Source organism: Sus scrofa, chromosome 1 (assembly GCF_054392235.1).
Source record: "Sus scrofa isolate SSC_HxYL_T2T_F1_AM1 chromosome 1, Sscrofa_HxYL_maternal_Yorkshire_Landrace_v2.0, whole genome shotgun sequence".
NCBI classification, from domain to species: domain Eukaryota; kingdom Metazoa; phylum Chordata; class Mammalia; order Artiodactyla; family Suidae; genus Sus; species Sus scrofa.
In genome coordinates this window covers 145,773,436-145,797,199 of record NC_139383.1, presented here as the reverse complement: position 1 = coordinate 145,797,199, position 23,764 = coordinate 145,773,436, and the positions used below count along the sequence as shown (strand labels likewise).

Genomic DNA, 23,764 nt, shown 5'->3' with positions numbered 1-23,764 from the left:
TCTTCCAAGTATCTGGCTCAATTTAACTGACAAATATAGAAAAGACTGTGGTGCTTTTAGACCAGGCTACTAAGAGAAAGGACTGCTAGGTTTTAAATCTTAGCTCTCCCACCACTTATCAGCTGAGTGAATCAACTGCCCCAGTATCCTTACATAAGAACTAAGTCATGGAGTTGTAGAGAGAATTTAATGAATTAAGTGATGGAAAACATGGTGGGGGTGTAAATTATGAGTTTGGGATTAACATATTCAAACTACTACATACAAAATAGATAACCAACAAGGACATATTGTACAGCACAGGGAACTATACTCAATATCTTGTTTTAACCTAAATGGAAAAGAATCTAAAAAAGAAATAATATATATTTAATAACTGAATCCACTTTGCCGTACACCTGAAAGTAACACAACTTTGTAAATCAACTATAGTCCAATAAAATTTTTTTTTAAAAAATCTAAAACACTGGTGTCTGACAGAACAAGCATCCGAACGAGTATCTGCTGCTGTTACAATTATCATTTCAAGGAGAGCTATTTTTAAAAAGTTAGCATGGACAGCCCCTTATTTGGGCACATCAGAATTTACTTGATACTGTCCGACCAAACAAAATGTAAAAGTAAGTCAGATGCTGAGCTGATTAAAGTTTACAAATGTCATACATAACTAGCATTCAGAGGGCTTTTTTTAAGTCTCATTACTAACAGGTGCTATAATTTAATCTTATAAAACTAATAACATGCTTTTAAAATTTTATGTATTAGAACATCACTACAATATCATCTTTAAAAGACTTCTAACACTTTTCTTAAAGAGCTTAAAATTATCATTAGATCATTAGATAACAAACACCAAAGAGCTAAAGAAATCTAGTCTTCAAGTAACAGATCTCATTCCTGAAACACAATGATCTTCTGTATTTCTTTATTAGAATATTTTTATTGGAGTTCCCGTTGTGGCTCAACGGTTAACAAACCCAACTAGTATCCATGAGGACTTGGTTAAATCCCTGGCCTGGCTCAGTGGGTTAAGCATCCGATGTTGCTGTAGCTGTGGTGTAGGCCAGTGGCTACAGCTCAAATTGGACCCCAGCCTGAGAACCTCCATATGCTGCAGGTGCCGCCCCCCCAAAAAAGAATATTTTTATTAGGGTTTCTGAATTAGGATGTAGACCACTGATTATCATAACAACTATCTTAGTTGAATAAGTGACATGTGACAGGCATTGTACTAGTCCTACCTGTAGATCTTACCATTCTTTAAATCCCCTAAACAACCCAAGAAAAGTCACCATAATTCCCATTTTATAGAACAGGAAACTGAAGCTTAGGACAAGCAGCCTAAGCTGCTTAAACAAGACCACACTTTGAAAAGAGACAGCAGAATTCAAACTCAGATCTGACTTCAAAGGCCAAGTGTCAGCTTTCTTTGAGTGTTAAGAAAATCTCAATACAAATTATTTCATGTACTTATAAAACCTATTATACTTGAGATCATGGAAAGCCAGTTTTACAATCAGAAGAAATCACTTAGTTTTTAAAAAAACAAATATAAACAAATATGTTGCCATTAAGTTGCAAACCACAAAAACAACTTCTCCAGAATGTATAAGCTATTAAGAGGTATTTAAGCTTTTTGATAAATTTTCTGTTCCAATAACTTATTTTCTTTCAGAAACTATAGACTATTAAGACTAGAAATGCAAATTAATTTTAGTTGTAATCACTAAGTATTTAGAAAGCACAACACATGGAGTTCCCGTCATGGCTCAGTGGAAACAAATCTGACTAGTATCCATGAGGACTCAGGTTTGATCCCTGGCCTCCCTCAGTGGGTTAAGGATATGGCATTGTTGTGAGCTGTGGTGTAGGTCAGACACAGCTCAGATCTGGCGTTGCTGTGGGTGTGGTGTAAGCCAGCTGCTACAGCTCTGATTCGACCCCTAGACTGGGAACCTCCATATACAGTGGATGCAGCCCTAAAATGACAAAAAGAAAAAGGAAAGAAAGCACCATATAATTAGACAAATAAATCTGAAATAAAAGATTTATATTCAACATATTTTTCACATATTTTTAAAATCTCATTCAAAATCCCCTTACCTTGACCACCCCAAAATCAACAGCTTTTGAATCATTCCAGTATGGTTTCTCAATTTACTCATTATAAAAAAAAAAAAAAAAAAAAAAAAAAGCTTTATGATACAGCCAAGAAGCAGGCATGTTTTTTTTTCCAAATTGGTGAATATAAAGTTATTATCTGAAGCCTATTTCAATGCAGTCACAGCCCCTCATCTATTAATTCATTTAGAAAATGTACTGGCACCCCTTGTCTCCAAATCTTATTCTAAAACAGTGATGATGGGGGTAGTGTTTTTCTCCCTTCAAATGTATAACTTGTTCAAAAAACAATAAATTGGCAATATTTGTAGACATTTTAAATTGTCACAACTGGGACATGCTACTGGTATCTAGTAGGTAGAAGCCAAAGATGCTGCAAAACATCCTAGGATACAGGACAGCTAATCCCAACACCCCTCAATGAATTACCTACTTCAAAATGTTAAAGTTGATGAGGTTGACACATTTAAACACATTCTTTTTTAGATCCATGAAGCATGAACTGGTATGACCTAGTAATAAATGATGGTACATAATGTGCCTTTTTTAAAAAACCTAAACCTCTTTCCCCATGTACTATCATTTCCATGGCTTACTTACCACTTTTTCCGTGGATGCTGCTTCCTGCCTCCTCCGATCGCACTGTCCACGGCCACCCTTGACTTTAATACCATAGACAGCCCGAAGCTGCTGTACCACCGCCAACCGCACCAGCTTCTGATCCCACATCCCGAACACGTCGCCCACTCTCCGAGGCGGGATGTCAGGCCTGACCCTCGCTCGCCACCAAGTCTTCCAATTTCCAAACCCTCTCAGTTTTGCTCTCAGCTCCGCTGCCTCCCGGCCACGTCTGGCACTCTTCCGGTCCCGGACCCCAGCCACTTCCACGGCTTCTTCCTTGATCCTTTACACACTTCCACCGACGGTCTTCTCCCAGCCCTTTGACCTAGCCACACCTCACCTTTCCCTCACTTACACCGGCCTTCTTTCTTGTCACTCGACCCTTTCAGCTACTTACAGAGACCTCGCTCCTTTCTCCCTAATCCTTTCGGCTCCTAGTACCACGCCTGTTACCAGCTTCTCACTACTTCCGGCTACTTTCCTCCAAGCCTTCCTTTGCCCTTTTCTATCTCTGAGCTGTAAAAACGACCCTTCTTGCCCCTTCTACCCCAGCAGGCTCGGCTGGGCGTCCGTCCCTTTGGCCCCGCTCCCCCCAACCCTAGCCCAGCCGCCGGACCAGCCGGCTTGGGGGCCTCCTCCAGTCCCGGTCCCCGCCCGGGCTGGTCGCCGCCGTCACCCCGTTTCACAGGCTGCTCCTTCCCTCCATCAGCCTTCCTGCGACCCGCGACCAGCACATCATTGCGCCCTCACTGAAGTCAAGCGTCTCTTCTCATGCCTCCGCTCCCACCGCCTCTTTAGATACCCGCAGCCTCTGCGGGCCCGTACTCCCTCAGTTCCAAGCCAGGCTCGAAAGGCAGCGCCAAACAGCGCTCCGCACTCTGATTGGTCCGCTCCTCTTTTCAAAATCAGGACCCCGGAGGGTGGCCAGAAGATGCCTGTCTAACGAGGTGAGGGAGAAGAGGAGACCACAAAGGGGGTGGCGGGCAAAACTAAGAAACACAAAGAGAAACGTAAGTTCCACTTACTCCTTCTTAGCCATATTTTTGGAGGAAAATACTGTTTGTTGTGTATTTTAAAACACCTGGCACTTTGAGACAATATATTTGGGAAATGTAATAGACACCTTATTCTCATTTTTTTCAGAACTTGGCCGAGGCCCGAGGCCCTTTTACGAAGAAACCGGTTCTACGGAACCGGAGCGGAGACAATTTGGGTCAGGATGCACAAACGCTATTTTAGTAACTCTAAAACAGGGCGTTTGGTGGGGACTTCGGCTATAGGAACTGGTCCCATACTTGGGAGACTGATGGTGACGGCCAAAAGTTAGCACTTAGGTAGTTAAATACAACAGAAAAGACATGTCGTGAGAAAGTAGAATGCGGGAGAAGTCCGAACTCCGCGGAAGGCGGCAGCTGCGCAAGCTTCTTTCTTTGGGATTTGCACTTGGCTGACCCAGGAGAAGTGCGGCTCTGGGGCCACACACTGCAGAGCCTGGTTTGTCTTGTTAACTTGTTGCTAGATAAGACTTCACCAACCCAGCCGTAGTCCCCGGGCCTTTTCCACTCTCAAACACCAGCAATCCCATCAGGGTGTTTTGTTTTCTGGGATGTAGTTCATTTAAGGCTGGGCACTCAAATACTGCAGACAATATAGCATACATTTACTATCACCCTGCCTCACCCCCATGCAAGCTTGGTAGGAATAGCAACATTGTATACCTCGGAGAACTACACTCATTATTTTGTAATAACCTATGAGGGATAAGAATCAGAAAAAGAATACATATATACACATATATAACCATATATAGCTCTCTGTCTCTCTCTCTATGTATCAACTGAATCACTGTGCTATACACCTGAAACTAAATGATGACACTGTAAATCAACTGTACTTCAACTAAAAAAATAATTTAAAAATAAAACAAAGTAGCAACAGAACTTTGTCTGCCTTCTCTGTTTGTGTGCCAGAGGCCAACTGATATTTGCTGAATGAAGGGATTTAAGTGGGGAACAGTTTCCTTAGATCATTTTGCTCCTTTTGGAGCTCAGGTCCTTAGGTGTTCTACCCTCCGCAGTCTAAAGATTCTCCTGAAGAAGTGAGAACAAAATGGAAGTTAAGCATTTTGCTTTATTTTAACAATTGTTTATTGTGCCCCTCCTATGTAGTATGGTAGAGGATAATGAGCAAAAGCCAAATATTAACCAAGGAGTTATATTAATGGGGGCATAATTATTAACAGCAAGAAGTGCACTAAGGAAAAGAATATTATTCTATGATAAGAGTATGATGGAAGAGCCTTGATCAGGGAGGGGCATTATATCAATTAACTTATCTGAAGAATCAGGAGAAATTAACTAGTAAAAAGTAAAGGTGGGATGGTGGAGTGGGACCAGCATTCAAGAGACAAAGGCACTGCAGAAAAAAACAATTTTAGCAGGAACCAGTGCATCAGAGGCTATATTGAACCTATGTCTCCTCTCTTCCTGCTTCAGACATAACTATAAGAAATTACTTATGTTGTCTTGAAGTTCCCTTCATGGCTCGGTGGTTAACAAACTCAACTAGCATCCATGAGGATGAGTGTTCAATCCCTGGCCTCACACAGTGGGTTAAGGATCCGTCATTGCTGTGAGCTGTGGTGTAGGTCACAGACATGGCTTGGGTCCCATGTTGCTCTGGCTGTGGTGTAGGCCAGCAGCTGTAGCTCTAATTAGACCCCTAGCCTGGGAACTTCCATATGCTGTGAGTGCGGCCCTGAAGAGCTAAATAAATAAATAAATTAATTAATTAAATTACTTGTATTGTCTTTACCCTCCTACTTTCCCCAAACTTCACATTATTATGGGTTTTAGGACCCACTTTGTCTCCTGAATATTAATTCTTCTGTCTTAATGCTTTTTAATTTTTTTAATCAAAAAAAAATTTTTGGCTGTGCTTGTGGCTTGCAGAAGTTCCTAGACCAGGCATCAAACTCACACCACAGCAGTGACAACACCAGATCCCTAACCTGCTGAGCCCCAAGGGAATTCTTCTTAATGTTTTTTTAAAGCTGAGCTCTTTGATTTTGTGTTTTATCTCCTTTCTCTTAAGATGACAATATTAGTTTTTAATAATACTATCATAGTTACTTATTTGCTTTATCCATATATAATTATATACACATATAAATATGTATACATATATACATATATATATAAAACAGAATGACAATATTGCTAACATAAGATGGCTGAATGAAATTTATATTTGTGTGGCTTATTTTCCTCCTTCATATTATATCGCATTGGAAATGTACAGACAACATACTCTGTTTTAAATGAACTGGACATACATCTTTTTGCTCATTGTGGATGTACCTGTAGTTTATTCAACCAGACCCCTATTGACGGATACATGGGCTATCTCCAGACTTTTGCTATTACAAAAAGGTCTTTGTGCACATATAATAGACTTTTGCTAATAGATATTTAGCAGAGATTGGGACAAATGGGATTGCTAGGTTAAAGAGTAAAAGAAAATATTATTTTGCTTATTATCACCAAGTTCACCTTTATAGGAGTTGTATGATTCTGTATTCATAGTAAAATTGTATGAGTGTTCCTATTTCCCCACAGCCCCTCCCATAGAATGAACTGTCAAACTCCTAGATATTTGCTAATTTGATAGGTGGGAAATGGTATCTCTGTATAGTTTTGCGTTTATCTTTTATGAATGAGATGGAGTATTTTCTTAATGGTGTGTGCATATAGTGAATGCATATGATGAAGTGTAAGGATGAATCTGTTAAGGAATATGAAAGATACATAGCTGTGAAGTAGAGTGGAAAGAGCAAGGCACAGAAGACTTTAGTATGTGTGAAAGGAGGGGTAGAAATATATATGCAAATGCAAGTTTGATTATATTTAAAAAAATAAACAACTGAAAGGTAAATAAAAAATATAACAAAAATCGGAGTTCCTGTTGTGGCTCAGCGGTTAGTGAACCCAACTAGTATCCATGAGGATGCAGGTTCAATCCCTGGTCTTGCTCAGTGGGTTTAGGATCCTGCATTGCCATGAGCTATAGTGTGGGTCGCAGAAGCAACTCAGATCCTAAGTCACTGTGGCTGTGGCGTGTGCCGGCAGCTATAGCTCCAATTGGACCCCTAGCCTGGGAATCTCCATATGCCACTGGTGCAGCCCTAAAAAGACAAAAAATAAAATAAATAACAAAAATGGTAACCATTGAGGAAGAAAAAGGGGAGGGAGGTGAGAGGAATGAAAGCTAGACCTCTGAATAGATTTTGTTTTAGAGTTTGACCTTAGAACCATGTAAGTGATTAACATATTTAAAATACAAATTAAAATTTAAAAGCAACCTCTAACATGGAAAACAATGGAGTTCCCAACGTGGCTCAGTGGTTAATAAACCCAACCAATATCCATGAGGACATGGGTTTAATCCCTGGCCTTGCTCAGTGGGTTAAGGATCTGGCATTGCCATGAGCTGTGGTGTAGGTCACAGACGCAGCTCGGATCCTGAGTTGCTGTGGCTGTGGTGAAAGTTGGCACCTACAGCTCTGATTCAAACCCTAGCCTGGGCATCTCCATATGCCAAAAGTGAGACTCTAAAAAGACAAAAAATAAAAAGATAAAATAAATAAAATGGAAAACAAACTGAAGTAAATGAATCAAACTTTTCATCTGTTTCTCTCTTTCTTTCTTCCCTTTTTTTTTTTTTTTTTTTGGTTTTTAGGGCCACACTCTGCACGTGTGGAAGTTTCCAAGCTAGGGGTCAAATCAGAGTGGCAACTGCCAGGCTATACCACAGCTCAAGGCAACGCTGGATCCTTAACCCACTGAGGGAGGCCAGGGATCAAACCAACATCCTCACTGATACTAGTTGGATTTGTTACCACTGAGCCACAACAGGAATTCTTCATCTGTTTCTGTTTTTCTTCTTCTTCTTTTTTTTATTTTTTTTAAGGCTGCACCTGCAGTATATGAAAGGCTAGGCATTGAATCGGAGCTGTAGCTCCTGGCCTACAACAGAGCAACAGCAACGCAGGATCCAAGCCGCATCTGTGACCTACAAATGGTAGGGCGGGGCAATGCCAGATCCTTAACCCACTGAATGACACCAGGTTCTAACCCGCTTCCTCAGGGATACTAGTCAGGTTTGTTACTGCTGAGCCACATCGAGAACTCCTCATCTGTTTCTTTTTATTTGAATTTTATTTCTTTGTATTTGAAAAAGGCATTCATTACCTATTTTCCATGAATATAGACTTCTAAAAAAAATTAGAAACTTTTTATATATTAGCCCTATGTGATGTAGGTTTCACTTTTAAAAAGTAACCTTTATTGCACTTTTCCTTTTTTATTTTCTTTTTTCTTTTGGCCACACCAGCAGCATTCGGAAGTTCCTGGGGATCAAACCAGTACCACAATAGTGACCCAAGCCACAGCACTGACAATGCCAGATCTCTAACCTGAGGGAACTCCAGGACTTTTACACTGCTACTGAGAGCCCATAGAGCACCTTGACTAAGTAAAGGAATATCACTTTTACAGGAACAGTAGACTTTGCTTTTAGTTAATGCCACTAGATGGCACCTATCTTTTTCTTTAGATACTTCACTTTCTTTTCTATGAAATCCATAAGTGTCTGCCAAAGTTCCTCCCTAAATTTTCCTCTTGCATCCAAGAAAAGGTGACCTGGGTAGCTTTTCATATTAGATCCAGAGATTTTCTCTGTAAAGCCAAAATGATTGTCCTTGAAATTACTGCCTCCTAGGCCTGGCATATTGGAGACATTATGGATTTTATTCATTCATTAATAAAACAAAAAACATTTGGGGAAATGTCTGAAGTTCAGATTTGGCCAAAGTAGAAATTAATACAATGATTTTCTCAGGTCACTGGAGCTCTCTGCAGAATAATTGACTGGGCGATGCTTCATCTAGACCCCCACCAGGGCTGAGATGCTTGCTCTCCCTGCTCACAGCAGTGTTGGCTACAGACAGCCTGAGAACTGAGAACTGCTCCCAGAGAAGGGAGCTGCCTCAGCCCAAATGCCGCCTCCTCCTGAGGGCAAACTCCAGTGCTCATGCCGCATCTGGGCCATGCATGGATACAGAGGCCTTGCCCCTGGCCTCAATTCAGTACAGCTGAAGGGCCTTTCAGCTTCAGAGCTTTCTGAGGAATGGACTTAGGATGATGTGGCAAATATATCACAGCTCTGCCTTCCCATCAGTCCAATTCTGCTTTCTTTACTCTTTTACTCTTGCTATTGCAAGACCCAACATACCTCCTGCTCAAAAATCTCCATCTCAGTGTCTATTAATCAGTTAAGATACAGGGTTGGAGTTCCTCTTGTGGCTCAGTGGAAACAATTCTGACTATGTCCGTGAAGACACAGGTTCAATTCCTGACCTCGCTCTCAACCAGAGCCTTGCCATCAAAGTGCGGTCCATGGACCAGCAGCATTGGTGTCAATCTGGAAACATTAGAAAAGAATAACTCAGGCCTCACTCAAGACCTACTGAATCATAATATGCCTTTTTATAAGGTTCCCAGATGATTTGTCTGTACATTAAAGTTTAAGAATTTCTGGAGTTCCTGTGGTGGCTCAGTGGTAAAAGAATCTGACTAGGAACCATGAGGTTGCGGGTTTGACCCTGGCCTTGCTCAGTGGGTTAAGGATCCAGCATTGCCATGAGCTGTGGTGTAGGTCTCAGACATGACTCAGATCTGGCATTGCTGTAGCTGTGGCATAGGCCGGTGGCTACAGCTCTGATAGATCCTAGCCTGGGAACCTCCATATGCCATGGGTGTGGCCCTGGAAAAGGCAAAAAGACAAAAATATATATATATAAGTAAATAAATAAAAGAATTTCTGGAGTTTGGGGGACAGGATTAAGATGGTGGAGTAGAAGAACCAGAGCCACCTTCTCTCATAAAAGCAACAAAATTACAAAAAACTGCTGAACAGCATTCAACCAAATAGACTACAAACTATCATAAAAGATATCTTACTCCAGAAGACAAAGAGGAGGCCACATCAAGATGGTAGGAGGGGTGACTACATGATATAAGCAACCCCACATCCACCAGGCGGGTGGCCCATAGACTGGAAAGTAACTGTATCACCCTCGGGAGTGAGAGTTCTGAGCCCCATGTCAGGTTCACAAGCTTAGGGATCTAGCGTTGGGAGGAGGAGCCCCCAGAGCATTTAGCGTTAAGGGCCAGCAGGACTTGTGCGTGGGATCTCCATGGGACTGGGGCAAATGGAGACTCCATTGTTGAAAGGTGCACACAGGCTTTCATGTGCACTGGGTCCCAGGCCAAAGCAGAGAATCCACAGGAATCTGGGCTAGACCTCACTGTGGTTCTTGGAGGATCTCCTGGGAAAACAGGGGGTGATTGTGGCTTGTTGTGGGGGGAAGGATATTGGAGGCAAAATGCTTGGGACTAATCATCACTGTGTGTTTCTCTGGAGGTAGCCATTTTGGAAAAATCTGGCCCCACCCATCAAGGATGAGAAGCCCCAAGCCAATTATTTGGGTGGGAACACAGCCCCATCCATCAACAAACAGACTGCCTAAAGACCCACCAAGCACAGAGCCACCTCAAATCTCACTCAAAGGCAAAGCCCCACCAAACAGAGGGATGAGAATCATCTCCACTGCCAGTGGACGGGCACCAGTCCCCCCCAACAGGAAGCCTGTAGCAAGCCTCTGTACCAACTTCAGCCACAAGGTGGCCAGATATCAGAAGCAAGAGAGGCTACAACCTTATATCCTGCAAAAAGGAGATCACTAAAAATCTATACAAAATGAAAAGGCAGAGAATTATGACTCACATGAGGGAGCAAGAAAAAAACCAGAAAACCAGCTAAGTGAACTGGAGATTATCAACCTCCATGAAAAAGACTTTAGACTGATGATTGTAAAGATGATTCAAGACACTGAAAATAAACTGGAGGCAAAGATTGATGCATTACAAGAAACACTGAGCAAAGAAATACAAGATTTAAGGATTAAGCAAGCAGAGATGCAAAATACGATAACTGAAATAAAAAATTAAATAGAAGGAATCAATAGCAGAATACAGGAGGCAGAAGAATGAATAAGTGAGGTAGAGAACAGACTAGTGGAAACCACTGATGCTGAACAGAAAATTGAAAAAAGATTGAAAAGAAATGAAAACAGTTTAAGAGAACTCTGGGACAACGTTGAACACACCAACATCTGTATTATATGGGTGTCAGAAGAAGAAGAGAGAGAGAAAGGGCCAGAGAAAATACTTAAAGAGATAATAGCTGAAAATTTCCCTAATATAGGGAAGGAATCACTTATTCAAATCCAGAAAGTACAATGAGTACCACATAAAATAAACCCAAGGAGGAACACTCTGAGACACATATTAATCAAACTGATCAAAATTAAAGACAAAGAGAAAACACCAAAAGCAGCTAGGGAAAAGAAATAACATCCAAGGGAACCCCGAGAAGGTTATCAGCAGATTTTTCAGTAGAAACTGCAGGCCTGAAGGGAGTGGCATGATATACTTAATGTGATGAAAGGAAAAAACTTCCAACCAGGATTACTCTACCCAGCAAGGCTCTCATTCAGATTTGAAGGAGAAGTCAAAAGCTTTACAGACAAGCAAAAACTAAGAGAATTCAGCACCACTAAACCAGCTTCACAACGAATTTTAAAGGAACTTCCCTAGGTAGAAAAAAAAAAAAAAAAAAAAAAGGCCACAACTAGAGACAAAAATATTACAAATGACTAGGATCACCAGTAAAAGTAGAAAATCATCCACACACAAATATGCTACCAAAACCAAAAATCCTGAGGAGAGGAGGGTACAAATACAGGGCACTGGAGATGCACTTGCAATAAGATACCAATAACTTAAACCAATCTTGTATATATAGACTCCTATATATATATATATATATATATAGACTTCATATATATATATATATATGGACTTCATATATATAGAGAGACTTCACACACACACACACACACACACATAGACTTCATGGTAACTGCAAACCAAAAATCTACAATAGATTAAAAAAAAGAAGAAGAAAAAGCAATCAAACACAACGCTAAAGACAGTCATCAAACCACAAGAGAAGAGATCAAGAGAAGAAAAAAGACCAACAAAAACAAGTCCAGGGAGTTCCTATTGTGGCTCAGAGGAAACGAATCTGACTAGCATCCATGAGGATGCAGGTTCATTCCCTGGCCTTGCTCAGTGGGTTAAGGATCTAGGATTGCCAAAGCCAAGGTGTAGGTTGCAGACACACTTGGATCCCGCATTGTTGTGGCTGTGGTGTAGGCCAGCAGCTACAGCTCCAATTCAACCCCTAGCCTGGGAACCTCCATGTGCCATGAGTGTGGCCCTAAAAAGACCAAAAAAAAAAAAAAAATCCAAAGCAGTTAATAAAATTGCAATAAGAACATACATATAAATAATTATCTTAAATATAAATGGACAAATTACCCCAACCAAAAGACATAGACTGGCTGAATGCTGTCTTTAAGAGACCCATTTCAGTTCTAGGGATATTTACTCACTGAAAGTAAGAAGATAGAAGAAAATATTCCATGCAAATAGAGATCAAAAGAAAGCTGGAGTAGCAATACTTATATCAGACAAAATAGACCTTAAAATAAAGAACAGTATAAGAAACAAAGAAGTATATTACATAATGATTAAAGTATCAATCCAAGAAAAAGATACAACAATTGTAAATATATATGCACGCAACATAGGATCACCTCAATATATAAGGCAACTGCTAACAACCTTAAAAGGAGAAATTGCAGTAAACAATAATAGCAGGGGACTGTAACACCCCCCCTTACAATAATGGACAGATAATCCAGACAGAAAATCAACAAGGAAGCACAGGCCTTAAATGATGCATTAGACCAGATGGACTTAATAGATATTTACAGAATATTCCATCCAAAAGCAGCAGAATACACATTCTTCTCAAGTGCACATGGAACATTCTCTAGGACAGATTATATTCTGAGCCACAATTCAAGCCTCGGTAAACTGAAGAAAACTGAAATCATACCAAGCATCTTTTCTGACCACAACACTACATGACTGGAAATCAACAATAAGGAAAAAACTGCAAAAAACACAAACACATGGAGGCTAAACAACATGCTACTAAACAACCAATGGATCAAGGAGGAAATTTAAAAATATACCTAGAGGCAAATGACAGCATAGACACAACAATCCAAAACCTAGGGGATGCAGTGAAAGCAGTTCTAATAGGGAAATTCATAGCAATACAAGACTACCTCAGGAAACAAGAGAAAGCTCAAATTAACAAACTAACTTTACACCTAAAGGAACTAGAGAGAGAAGAACAGACAAAACACAAAGTTAACAGAGAGCAAGAAATCATAAAGATCAGAGCAGAAATAAATAAAATAGAAACAAAGAAAACCATAGAAAAGATCAATGAAACAAAAAGCTGGTTCTTTAAAAAATTAACAAAATTGATAAACACTTAGACTCATCAAGAAAAAAAGAGAAAGGACTCAATAAAATTAGAAATGAAAAAGGAGAAGTTACAATGGACATCTCAGAAATACAAAGGATCATAAAGACTACTACAAGCAACTATTTGCCAATAAAATGGATAACATAGAATAAATGGACAAATTCTTTGAAAAGTACAATCTTCCAAGACTAAACCAAGACAAAATAGAAAAGATGAATGGACCAATCACAAGTACGGAAATTAAAACTGATTTAAAAACTTCCAACAGGAGTTCCCATCGTGGCGCAGTGGTTAACGAATCTGACTAGGAACCATGAGGTTGCGGGTTCGGTCCATGCCCTTGCTCAGTGGGTTAACGATCCGGCGTTGCCGTGAGCTGTGGTGTAGGTTGCAGACGCAGCTCGGATCTGGCATTGCTGTGGCTCTGGCGTAGGCTGGTGGCTACAGCTCCGATTGGACCCCTAGCCTGGGAACCTCCATATGCCGTGGGAGCGGCCCAAGAAATAGCAAAAAAAAGACAAAAAAAAAATTAAAAAAAAAAAAAAACTTCCAACAAACAAAAGTCCAGGATCAGATAGCTTCACAGGCAAATTATATCAAACATTTAGAGAAGAGATAACATCTGTCCTTCTGAAATTATTCCAAAAAACTGCAGAGGAAGGAACACTTCCAAACTCATTCTATGTGGCCACCATCACTCTGATACCAAAACCAGGCAAAGATACCACACAAAAAAAAAAAGTAAAGAAAAGAAAATTACAAGCTAATATCATTGATGAACATAGATGCAAAAATCCTCAACAAAATACTAGCAAACTGAATCCAGCAATATATTAAAAGGATTGTACATAGTGATGAAGTGGGATTTATCCCAGGGATACAAGGATTTTTCAATATACGTGAATGCATCAGTGTGATACACCACATTAAAAAACTGAAGAATAAAATCCATGTGATACTCTCAATAGGTGCAGAAAAGGTTTTTGACAAAATCTAACACTCATTTCTGATGAGAAACTCTTCAGAAAGTGGGCATAGAGGGAAAGTGCCTCAACATAATAAAGGCCATCTATGACAAACCCACAACAACCATCATTTCAATGTTGAAAAGCTGAAAGAATTCCCACTAAGATCAGGAACAAGACAAGGATGTCTGCTCTCGCCACTACTATTCAACATAGTTTTGGAAGTCCTAGCCATGGTAATCAGGGAAGAAAAAGAAATAAAAGGCATCCAAATTGGAAAGGAAGAAGTAAAACTATCATTGTTTGCAGATGACATGATATTATATCTGGAAAAACCCCAAAGTAAAAAAATAATACACAGAAATTGACTTCATTTCTATGTACTAACAATGAAAAATCAGAAAGAGAAATTAGGGAAACAATTCCATTTACCATCACATTGAAAAGAATAAAATACCTAGGAATAAGCCTACCTAAAGAGACAGAAGACCTATACTCTGAAAACTATAATATACTGATGAAAGAAATCAAAGATGAAACAGATAGAAAGATATACCATGTTCTTGGATTGGAAGAATCAATATTGTCAAAATGACTATACTACCCAAGGCAACCTACAGATTCAATGCAATCCCTATCAAATTACCAAGGACATTTTTCTCAGAACTACCATGAAATATTTAAAGTTTGTTTGGAATCACTAAAGACCCAGAATAGCCAAAGCCATCCTGAGAAAGAAAAATGGAGCTGGAGGTATCAGACTCCCTGACTTCAGACTATACTAAAAAGCTATAGTCATCAAAGCAGCATGGTACTGACACTAAAACACAAATATAGATCAGTGGATCAGGATACAGCCCAGGATTAAACCCACACACCTATGGTCAACTAGTCTATGACAAAGGAGGCAAGAATACACAACAGAGAAAAGACAGTCCCTTCAATAGTGGTGCTGGGATAACTGGACAGCTACATGTAAAAGAATGAAATTAGAACATTCCCTAACACCATATACAAATATAAACTCAAAGTGGATTAAAGACCTCTATATAAGACCAAATACTATAAAATTATTTGAGGAAAACAAAGGCCAAACACTGTCTGACATAAACCATAGCAATATCTTCTCAGCTCCACCTCCTAGAGTAATAATAAAAACAGAAATAAACAAATGGGACATAATTAAACTTAGAAGTTTTTGCACAGCAAAGGGAACCCTAAACAAAATGAAAACCCACAGAATAGGAGAAAATATTTGCAAATGAACTGACAAGGGATTAATTGCTAAAATATATAAACACCACCTCCAGCTCAATACCAAAAAAGCCAAACAACCCCATCAAAAAAATGGGCAGAAGATCCAGACACTTCGCCAAAGCAGACATATGGATGGTAAAAAAAACACTTCAACATCACTACTTATTAGAAAAATGTGAATCAAAACTACTATATCTTATACCAGACAGAATGACCATCATCAAAACATCTAGAAATAATAAAAGCTGGAGGGGGTGTGGAGAAAAGGGAACCCTCTTATACTGTTGGTGGGAATGTAAATTATTGCCACCACTATGGAAAACAGTATGAAGATTCCTCAAAAATCTAAAAATAGAATTACCATTTTATCAAGAAATCCCACTCCTGGTCGTCTATGCAGAGAAAACCATGGCTCGAAAAGAAGCAGTTACTCCAATGTTCATTGCAGCACTAATAAAATAGCCAAGACATGTAAGCAACCTAAATGTCCACTGACAGAGGAGTGGATAAAGAAGATGTGGTACATACATGAAATGGAATATTACTCAGCCACAAAAAGGAATGAAATAATGGCATTTGTACCAACACGGATGGACATAGAAATTACCATGCTAAGTGAAGTTCATCAGACAGTGAGACACAGGCGTCATGTGCTATCGCTTATATGTGGAATCTAAAAAAAGGATACAGTGAATTTACCTGCACAACAGATTCTGACTCACAGACTTTGAACTTATTTCCAAAGGAGACAGGTTGGGTGGGGAGGGATGGGCTGGGGGATTGGGATGGAAATGCTGTAAAATTGGGTTGTGGTGATTGTTGTACAATTATAAATATAATAAAATTCACTGAGTTTAAAGCCAATAAATAAATAGTTTTTTTTTTTTTAAGTTTAAGAATTTCTGGGCTAGACTCACACTCAATGGTCTTGAAGTTTGCTGGTGGCTCAGCAGGTTAAGGATCTGGATTGTAACTACTGTTGCACAAGTTTGATCTCTGCCCTAGGAACCTCCACATGCCATGGGTGTAGCAAAACAAAAACAAACAAAAACGTTTAAAGGACAATTCAAAAATGTTTCTTACTCTGAGTTATTATGTGGGAAAACCAAACAAAATATTTCGTTATACTTTATATTTTGCAAATTAAATAAATAAAAGTAGAGAGCATCCAGGGTGTAAATGTCATCATTTGAATAGGTGCCTTAATCTCTTGGGTCACAGGATTTTCTTTTACCTTTGAGGTTGTGTGCTGTTCCGATACCCAAAAGAACATCCAAAAGAACCATCCAAGACTTGTGTCAACTCTGAAATGACTAACAAAAATGTCAAACATAGAATAATAACCTTCTAAGACTTGTGAGTAGAAAAGACATAGAAACTTTGATTCTATTCTAGAGCAAGAAATTCAAGCTGCTTTGGGGGTGCATGGGGGAAGGTAGGAAAAATGAGACAGAAAAAGATAATGATAGATAAAGCAAAATAATTAAAGAAGAACTATTGAGTATATAAAGCCTTAAGAAATTTTCTTTTACAAAACTATGAAATAGGCAGTTTAATGGTGTCTTCAACCATAGCACACACTTGGTTGGGTAAGTTATTGTGCATCAATTACACAGATGATACATATTTATTGATTTGGAGGGTTTCCAGGATATTATTTGGGAAAAAGCACGTCACAAAGTGGTGTGTGTGTGTGTGTGTGTGTGTGTGTGTGTGTGTGTGTGTGTGTGTGTGTTTATTTTAGGGCCGCACCTGCAGCATGTGGAAGTTCCCAGGCTAGGGGTCAAATCAGAGCTATAGCTGCCAGCCTATGCCACAGCCACAGCAAGGCCAGATCCTTAACCCACTGAGCAAGGCCAGGGATGAAACCTGTGTCCTCATGGATGCTAGTCAGATTCCTTTCCACTGAGCCATGATGGGAACTCTGTAAGTCACAAAGACTTACATATAATATGATTATTGTGCTTTACACATGTATATGCAAAGAAAAATAGAAAGATATTAACAGCAGTTTTGAGTAGTAACATCACAAGTGACTTTTGCATTCTTCCTTGTGCTTTTCTGCTATTGATATTTGAATTATGTTATAATGGGTATATTGTTAGAGGTTGAACTGTTCCCCCCAAAAGATATGTTGATGTCTTAACCCTCGGTATCTCAAAATGTGACCTTATTAGCAGATGTACCTAGTTAAGATAAGGTCATACCAGAGTAAGGTGGCCCCTTAATCCAATATCACTAGTATCCTCATAAGAAGAAGAGAGACACAGCCACGTGAGATGAGAATGCTGTGTGATGATGGAGAAAGAGACTGGAGCACTGCATGTGCACGCCAAGAAACACCAAAGATTGATGGCCACTACCAGAAGCTAGGAAGAGGTGAGGAGGAGTTCCCTCCTACAGGTTTCAGAGGGAGCTCTGCCCTGCCAACCTTGACTTCTAGTTTCAAGAATTGTGAGAAAACTAATTTCTGTTGTTTGAAGCCACCTAGTTTGTGTACTTTGTTAAGGTAGTCCTAGAGAACAAACACACATGTGTTACTAGAAGTCTTTGAAAAGTAAAGTCATTTCCATTTTGAAAATTAAATGAAACTATAATCAGTACAAAAGAAGATGACACTTGTCAGCTAGCACAAAGTTGATTTCTCCCACAAAACCTTCCCTGACGGTTCTGAAAGTCAGTGCTAGAACCCTTGTTGGGAGCAGCTTTTGGTGAGTGATCTACTTGCACATATTGCCTTTCCTCCTCCAGATCTAAGTCCCTTAAGAGGGCAGGGGTCGGGTTCATGTTCACTGCCCACGAAGTGGAGCCATAAACTTTGAATAAAGATCTCAATCAAAGATCTTTTGAATTACTGAATGAGGACTTCCTATTAGCAAGAATGCTTTAACTCCCACTCTTATGGAGTAGGATAAACAAACAAAGGCAAAGAAAACACCTGCAGGAAGAAAATTGAAAGACTCTAGTTTTGGGAAGAGAGAAAGGCAGGGGAACCTACAGGCCAACATGTCTATGGGCACAGACTCCAGATCTCTAGTTGCGTGGAGTGTTAAAAAAGCAGATCTCCCGTCAAATAAATGTGGGGATTTAAACCAGTTTCCCCAAGGATATGGTTTAGGGTCTTTAATACACTATTGTATGTTGGGACTCTGCAATGAGAGGAGGGAAGTGGACTGCCTTCTTTTTTTTTTTTTAATTCTTATATTTTTCAATTTATTTTGAACAAAAATTTCTTCATTGAAAGTAAAACAGAGTAACACATGCCACGCACTGCAATCTTTATGCTTTTGACTTCAGGAAGATTACATCTATATACATTAAAACATCCATAAATATTAATACAGGTTTTGTTTACATGATGATACAGGTTTTTAAGTGTACTTAGAGGAAATGGACTGCCTTCTTAATATTTGACTGTGAAGTTATATTTTCTCTCATTATTTCAAAGCACACTGTGGTTGGTGTCCAAGCGGGCTTTGGCGCACTGTGTACTGTGTTCATGTAAACCCATGGAGAACACCCTTCAGCAATGCTCTTCTTGTACTTGGTGGGCTTTCCTCTCTGCATTCACACTGTGTCTCCAACCTTCAGTCAAATGTTTATATGGTCTCTCGGATCTAAGAAGTTTGGACAAGATTTCCCATCGTGGCTCAGCAGTAACAAACCCAACTAGTATCCATGAAGACGCAGGTTCTATCCCTGGCCTCCCTCAGTGGGTTAAGGATCTGGTGTTGCCATGAGCTGTAGTGCAGGTCACAGACATGCCTCAGATGTGCTGTTGCTGTGGCTGTGGTGTAGGCCTGCAGCTCCAATTCAACCTCTAGCCTGGGAACTTCCATATGCCATGGGTATGGCCCTAAAAAGACAAAAAAAAAAAAAGAGGAAAAAGTTTGCACATAATTGCAGACAACATACATTACTCATTAAAAGAAGGGGAAAAGTGTGTGTGTGTGTGTGTGTGTGTGTGAGGAAAATAGTCTGAAAGACAGACATTCTATCAAGCCAAAATATCACTGGCAATTCTTACCTGACTCTTGAAGGAAGAAGACAAAGATAGGGAGGTTTATGCCACTCTTCAGAACAAAGCAAGGGTAGTGTTTAAGAAGCCAATGCCAAGACCTGATTAGACATACAAGAGATTTATGGGGGATGTTCTGTGAAAGATAAAGGAGAGGAAGCCAGAGTAGGCAGAGAGAACCTTTAGGTCCTGGTGCAGTTCTGACACCTGTGAGTGAGGAAGGCCAGGAAAGAGAAATGGAGAAGAAGAACCTCCAACTGCAGCACAGCTCTGAGAAATTTTGGTCAGGCAGTTGGGAATTCCTCACTCAAAGTCACATGTTATAAGAGTCTGGTACCCCATAGGAATGGGCCTGCTCTTGTAACCCTCAGTCATTGGCTAGGAGCAGCCCAGGTGTAAAAGCTGTGGTGGATCCAGAGGGCCAGTGCCACGGGCTGTTCCTCAGCTAACCTCCTCCCAGCAGAAAATCTGAGAAATTTCTTTTTTTTTTTTTTTCCTTTGGCTTTTTAGGGCTGCACCCATGGCACATGGATGTTCCCAGGCTAGGGTCCAATTGGAGTTGCAGCTGCTGGCCTACACAACAGCCACCGAAATGCAGGATCTGAGCCATGTCTGCAACCTACAACACAGCTCATGGCAAGGCTGGATCCTTAACTGACTGAGCGAGGCCAGGAGTTGAACCCTCACCCTTCTGGATACTAGCCAAGTTTGTTAACCACTGGGCTACAACAGGAACTCCTGAGAGCTGAATATTTAGGACCACCAGGGAGAGTGAAGTCAGATGACCAGGGTTTGAATTCCAGCTCGACCACTTCATTATGGGAAAGTTATCTAACTTGTCTGAGCCCCACATTCCTCCTCTATCAAATGGAAATCATTGAAGTATCCACCTCAGTGAGTTTTTATGAGACTAACATGACTCAGATGAAAGTCTTAGTATTTTTGCCTAGTGCATTGAAGACCTCTATAAATGTTAACTATTGTTATTATAGGTACTTGCAGTGTAGACATCTCAGAAGCCTCAGCTCTCAGGGAATTCCGACAGCTGGAGAAAATGCTAAAAGACAGAAATCCTTACACTGCATGTTGTGCCATCCTGTGTGTAGAACTCTTCTCCAGCATCTTTCTAATATGATCCTTTTTCCTTGCACCTTAGAACAAAGGCATTCACTTCCAAATGCTTAAGGAAGGGGAAAGAAAGACACTCCCATTTCCCTGATAGACTGACATGGCTGGTGTGAGGCTTCCTTCCCCTTTGCAAGTTTCCCTTGAAGAGTTTAATGTGTTTATCTATTTATTCCATATGCCTTGGGCAGAGGTCAATAATGCCTCCAGGCTCAGTCAAGCAAATTACAGAATATTGAAAAGGTCATGGCAGTAAAGTACATCACTATAATCCACAGAATATATGAGGTGTTAAAATTCTAATGCCTGGACTTTTGATCAGAATTTATTGGAGATAGGAAGAATGAACTACCTCAGTGCACTTTTATGGCCAAAATTAAAAGAGGGGTAGATTCGCTTAACCCCTGCCAGCAGACTTAAATTCATTGAACCACCTTGCATGTTCATAGAATTCTGTCTCTATGGAACTTAATATAATGGGGAGCTTAATTGCTTTAGAACTTTCCCTGAAGGCAAAATGTGAGATAAGAAATGAGTGATAATAGGACCAGTTGGTGAGACATCTTCACACCTTTGAGGATGATGGTTAAGGGGGAGCTGATGGTTTCTGAAGGGTACTGGGCACCTAACCCCCTGGGTCTATGATGCTGTCTGACCTAAATGCATGACCCTTTCTTCCACTGAACTGCAGCAGGGACAGCTCCACATGCATGCTGCCCCTCTGTACCACACCAAGCAGAAGTAGTTGTTAACTAAAGACAGTATTATAGGCTTCAAGTCCCCTTCAAGGAGATTAAACCCAAAAGGCTCTGGCCATGTCTCATTGTACTGCTCCTTCCTCCACCTTGACCAGCCCGGGCTGCTCACTCCCTGCTAGAGAAGGAATGTGGCCCATTCCCCACCTGGCCACCATATATCCTGTTCCCCAGGCAAATAAGGTATCCTGCCCAACACCAATCAGAAGAGCAAATTGGGGCTCCACTCTGGTCGCACTCTTGGGTATAAATACTACTGCAGAGTGAGTCATGTCCTCTTTTTAACCTGCACACACCTGAGTTCCCTCTCCCTCTCTGAAAATGTACTTTTGCTTTAATAAATTTGAAAACATCCCCCGTTCCAAGGCTTTGGTACAGTGAGACAGGGACCGGGGAGTCTGAGATGGCATATCAATAGTGCTTCTGCAGCCCCAAAGGAGTGTACAGAAAGAAACATGAAGCTCTGTGGATATCTCACATCCAGATGAGAGCCCATGATACGCACAGGAATTCTGGGTGAAGCAGCTCTGAAGCCTGATTTGTAACTATTTCTAGGCAATATTTCTTATGAAAAATTTCTAGGAAAGATCTTATCTACCCGGACCACCTAATACTTGAAATTCTTAGTGGTGTTTCTAACCTTCTGCAAAGCTTAAATACTCTGACATCTGAGAAGCTCCATCAAGGGAAGGGGCAGAGGGAACTGGCATTTATTGTATATGATGTGCCAGGCGTTAATCTTCATGGCAGCCCTATGAAGTAGGTATTGTCCCTATTTTACAGATGAGAAAACTGAGGCTTAGAAAGGTTAGAAGATTGTACAAGGTCCTAAACTTTAATAATGGCAGAGCTGATTCCAAGGTGGATCTACCTGTCTCCAAAATCCATGCTCAGTCTAACACACACACAACACGCTTACAACCTGCTTCCTGTGGGGGATGCTGGTGAACTTGGGAGCAGTCTTGATTTCAAAGTCACCACCTCTTGATTTGAGTGGCAACTGAAAATCTTTCTATCTAAAAATGTCACCCTCACTAGTCTCTGTAATTTCCTCTTAGGGGCTGATGGCTGTGACTTTCCTTCCGACTTTCTTTTAAAATGCAAATTATGCTGACAGACAAGACACTTTCTGTTTCAGACACTTGATTTCCTAAAGGAAGACTTTGATAGCATTAGAACATTGGGTCACCTGGGGAAGAGACAGAGGGGTTTATAGAGGAAATGGCAAAAAAGAGAACAGCTGGAGGAGCCAAGTACATGAATCTATTTCAGAATTTTACCTGTGGCTGACCCCAGACATCCTTTTTGCTTTTTAGGAAGAGTAAGCTCTATATTTTAGAATGGGCATACCTATCTCACGCTATACAGACAGGAGAATATTTTATAATATAAATGGCTTAATACAAACAGGTGTGGTACTATTTCAATTTGTAAATGAACTCAGTCTTATGGCAAAATGCATTCTTCCTATTTCACGTGGCTCCATTCTCTGGGCCACGCATCAAATATAAGTGGGTGGAAAAAATTGTATGTGGACACTAAAAACAAACTATATAGACCAATGATTTATTCTAGAAAATAATGTTAAATATTTCAAGCTGAAAGAATTGCACTGTAGAAAAATACTGAATACACTGTTCACAATTTTCAATATATTTTCTTATAGTTTTAAAAACACAATTGAGGTTTCTATCAACTTCCTAAAAATTAAGCACTACCTTAGAACGTACCAGTAGAGGGTAGTAAAGGAACACAAAACATCTTCAGTTTAGGATAATTTTCCTGCATAAACAGGGCAGCATAATCCTCAAATCCACACTTTTTTTTTTTTTATTAGCCAATGGATCCACGTGAACACATTAAATTTTATGAACAGTCCAGTCTCTGGCAGAGGCAAACAAACAGATCTCTATGTCACAAAGCCACTGACTTTTGATTAAAATGTATGGTTGATAAGATGAATAAACCACCTTAGTGCATTTTTTTATGGCCAAGAGTGTACCAAGTGTGAAGTTCTATTTTCCAAATTTCTTGGAACGATGGTAAAGTCTATTTTACTATACTGAAATTGATTTTCTTTCTTAATTTTGCATGGCTAGTTTTGAATACTCACGTAGAATGAAATTTCAGTGAAATGTATTTTAAAGCAGCTCTATGTCATTGTGGATGGAAATGTGACTCTCAAAGACCATACCTCAGACATATATGTTTTTTGTTTTTTTTTTAATTTTATGGCTGCACCTGAAGCACACAGAAATTCCCAGAGCAGGGATTGAACCTACAACATAGTAGTGACCCAAGCCACAGCAGTGACAGCACCAGATTCTTAACCTGTGGAGCCACCAAGGAACTCTGGAAATGTTAGCTTCAGATTT

The 23,764-nt window shown here is 40.1% G+C and overlaps 2 protein-coding genes across 13 annotated transcripts in view; one reads left to right on the top strand and one right to left on the bottom strand.

Moving 5' to 3' along the window:
• ARHGAP11A (Rho GTPase activating protein 11A) overlaps positions 1-23,764 on the bottom strand; it is a 144,212-nt gene that overhangs the window by 21,297 nt on the left and 99,151 nt on the right. The window contains exon 1 of one of the 12 annotated variants that reach the window (XM_021098302.2): positions 2,722-3,595. The exons of the other annotated variants lie outside the window; for them this stretch is intronic. Coding sequence (XP_020953961.1) covers positions 2,722-2,850 — 129 coding nt within the window. The 5' untranslated portion in view covers positions 2,851-3,595. Of the gene's footprint in view, positions 1-2,721; positions 3,596-23,764 lie in introns of those variants that run through there. 12 annotated transcript variants of the gene reach the window in all.
• LOC110256993 (uncharacterized) lies at positions 2,882-4,682 on the top strand. The gene is made up of 3 exons (XM_085020655.1): positions 2,882-3,046; positions 3,345-3,752; positions 3,886-4,682. Exons 1-3 carry the CDS (start codon positions 2,882-2,884, stop codon positions 3,979-3,981), a joined length of 669 nt encoding a protein of 222 aa, XP_084876781.1. The 3' UTR covers positions 3,982-4,682.

Bases quoted from the DNA above. Each gene is read 5' to 3' on its own strand.
- LOC110256993 (XM_085020655.1), top strand. From the start codon at position 2,882: ATGTCAGGCCTGACCCTCGCTCGCCACCAAGTCTTCCAATTTCCAAAC. The intron at 3,047-3,344 runs GTCTTCTCCCAG...CCCCAACCCTAG, and splicing joins TTTACACACTTCCACCGACG to CCCAGCCGCCGGACCAGCCG. The intron at 3,753-3,885 runs GTAAGTTCCACT...CATTTTTTTCAG, and splicing joins TAAGAAACACAAAGAGAAAC to AACTTGGCCGAGGCCCGAGG.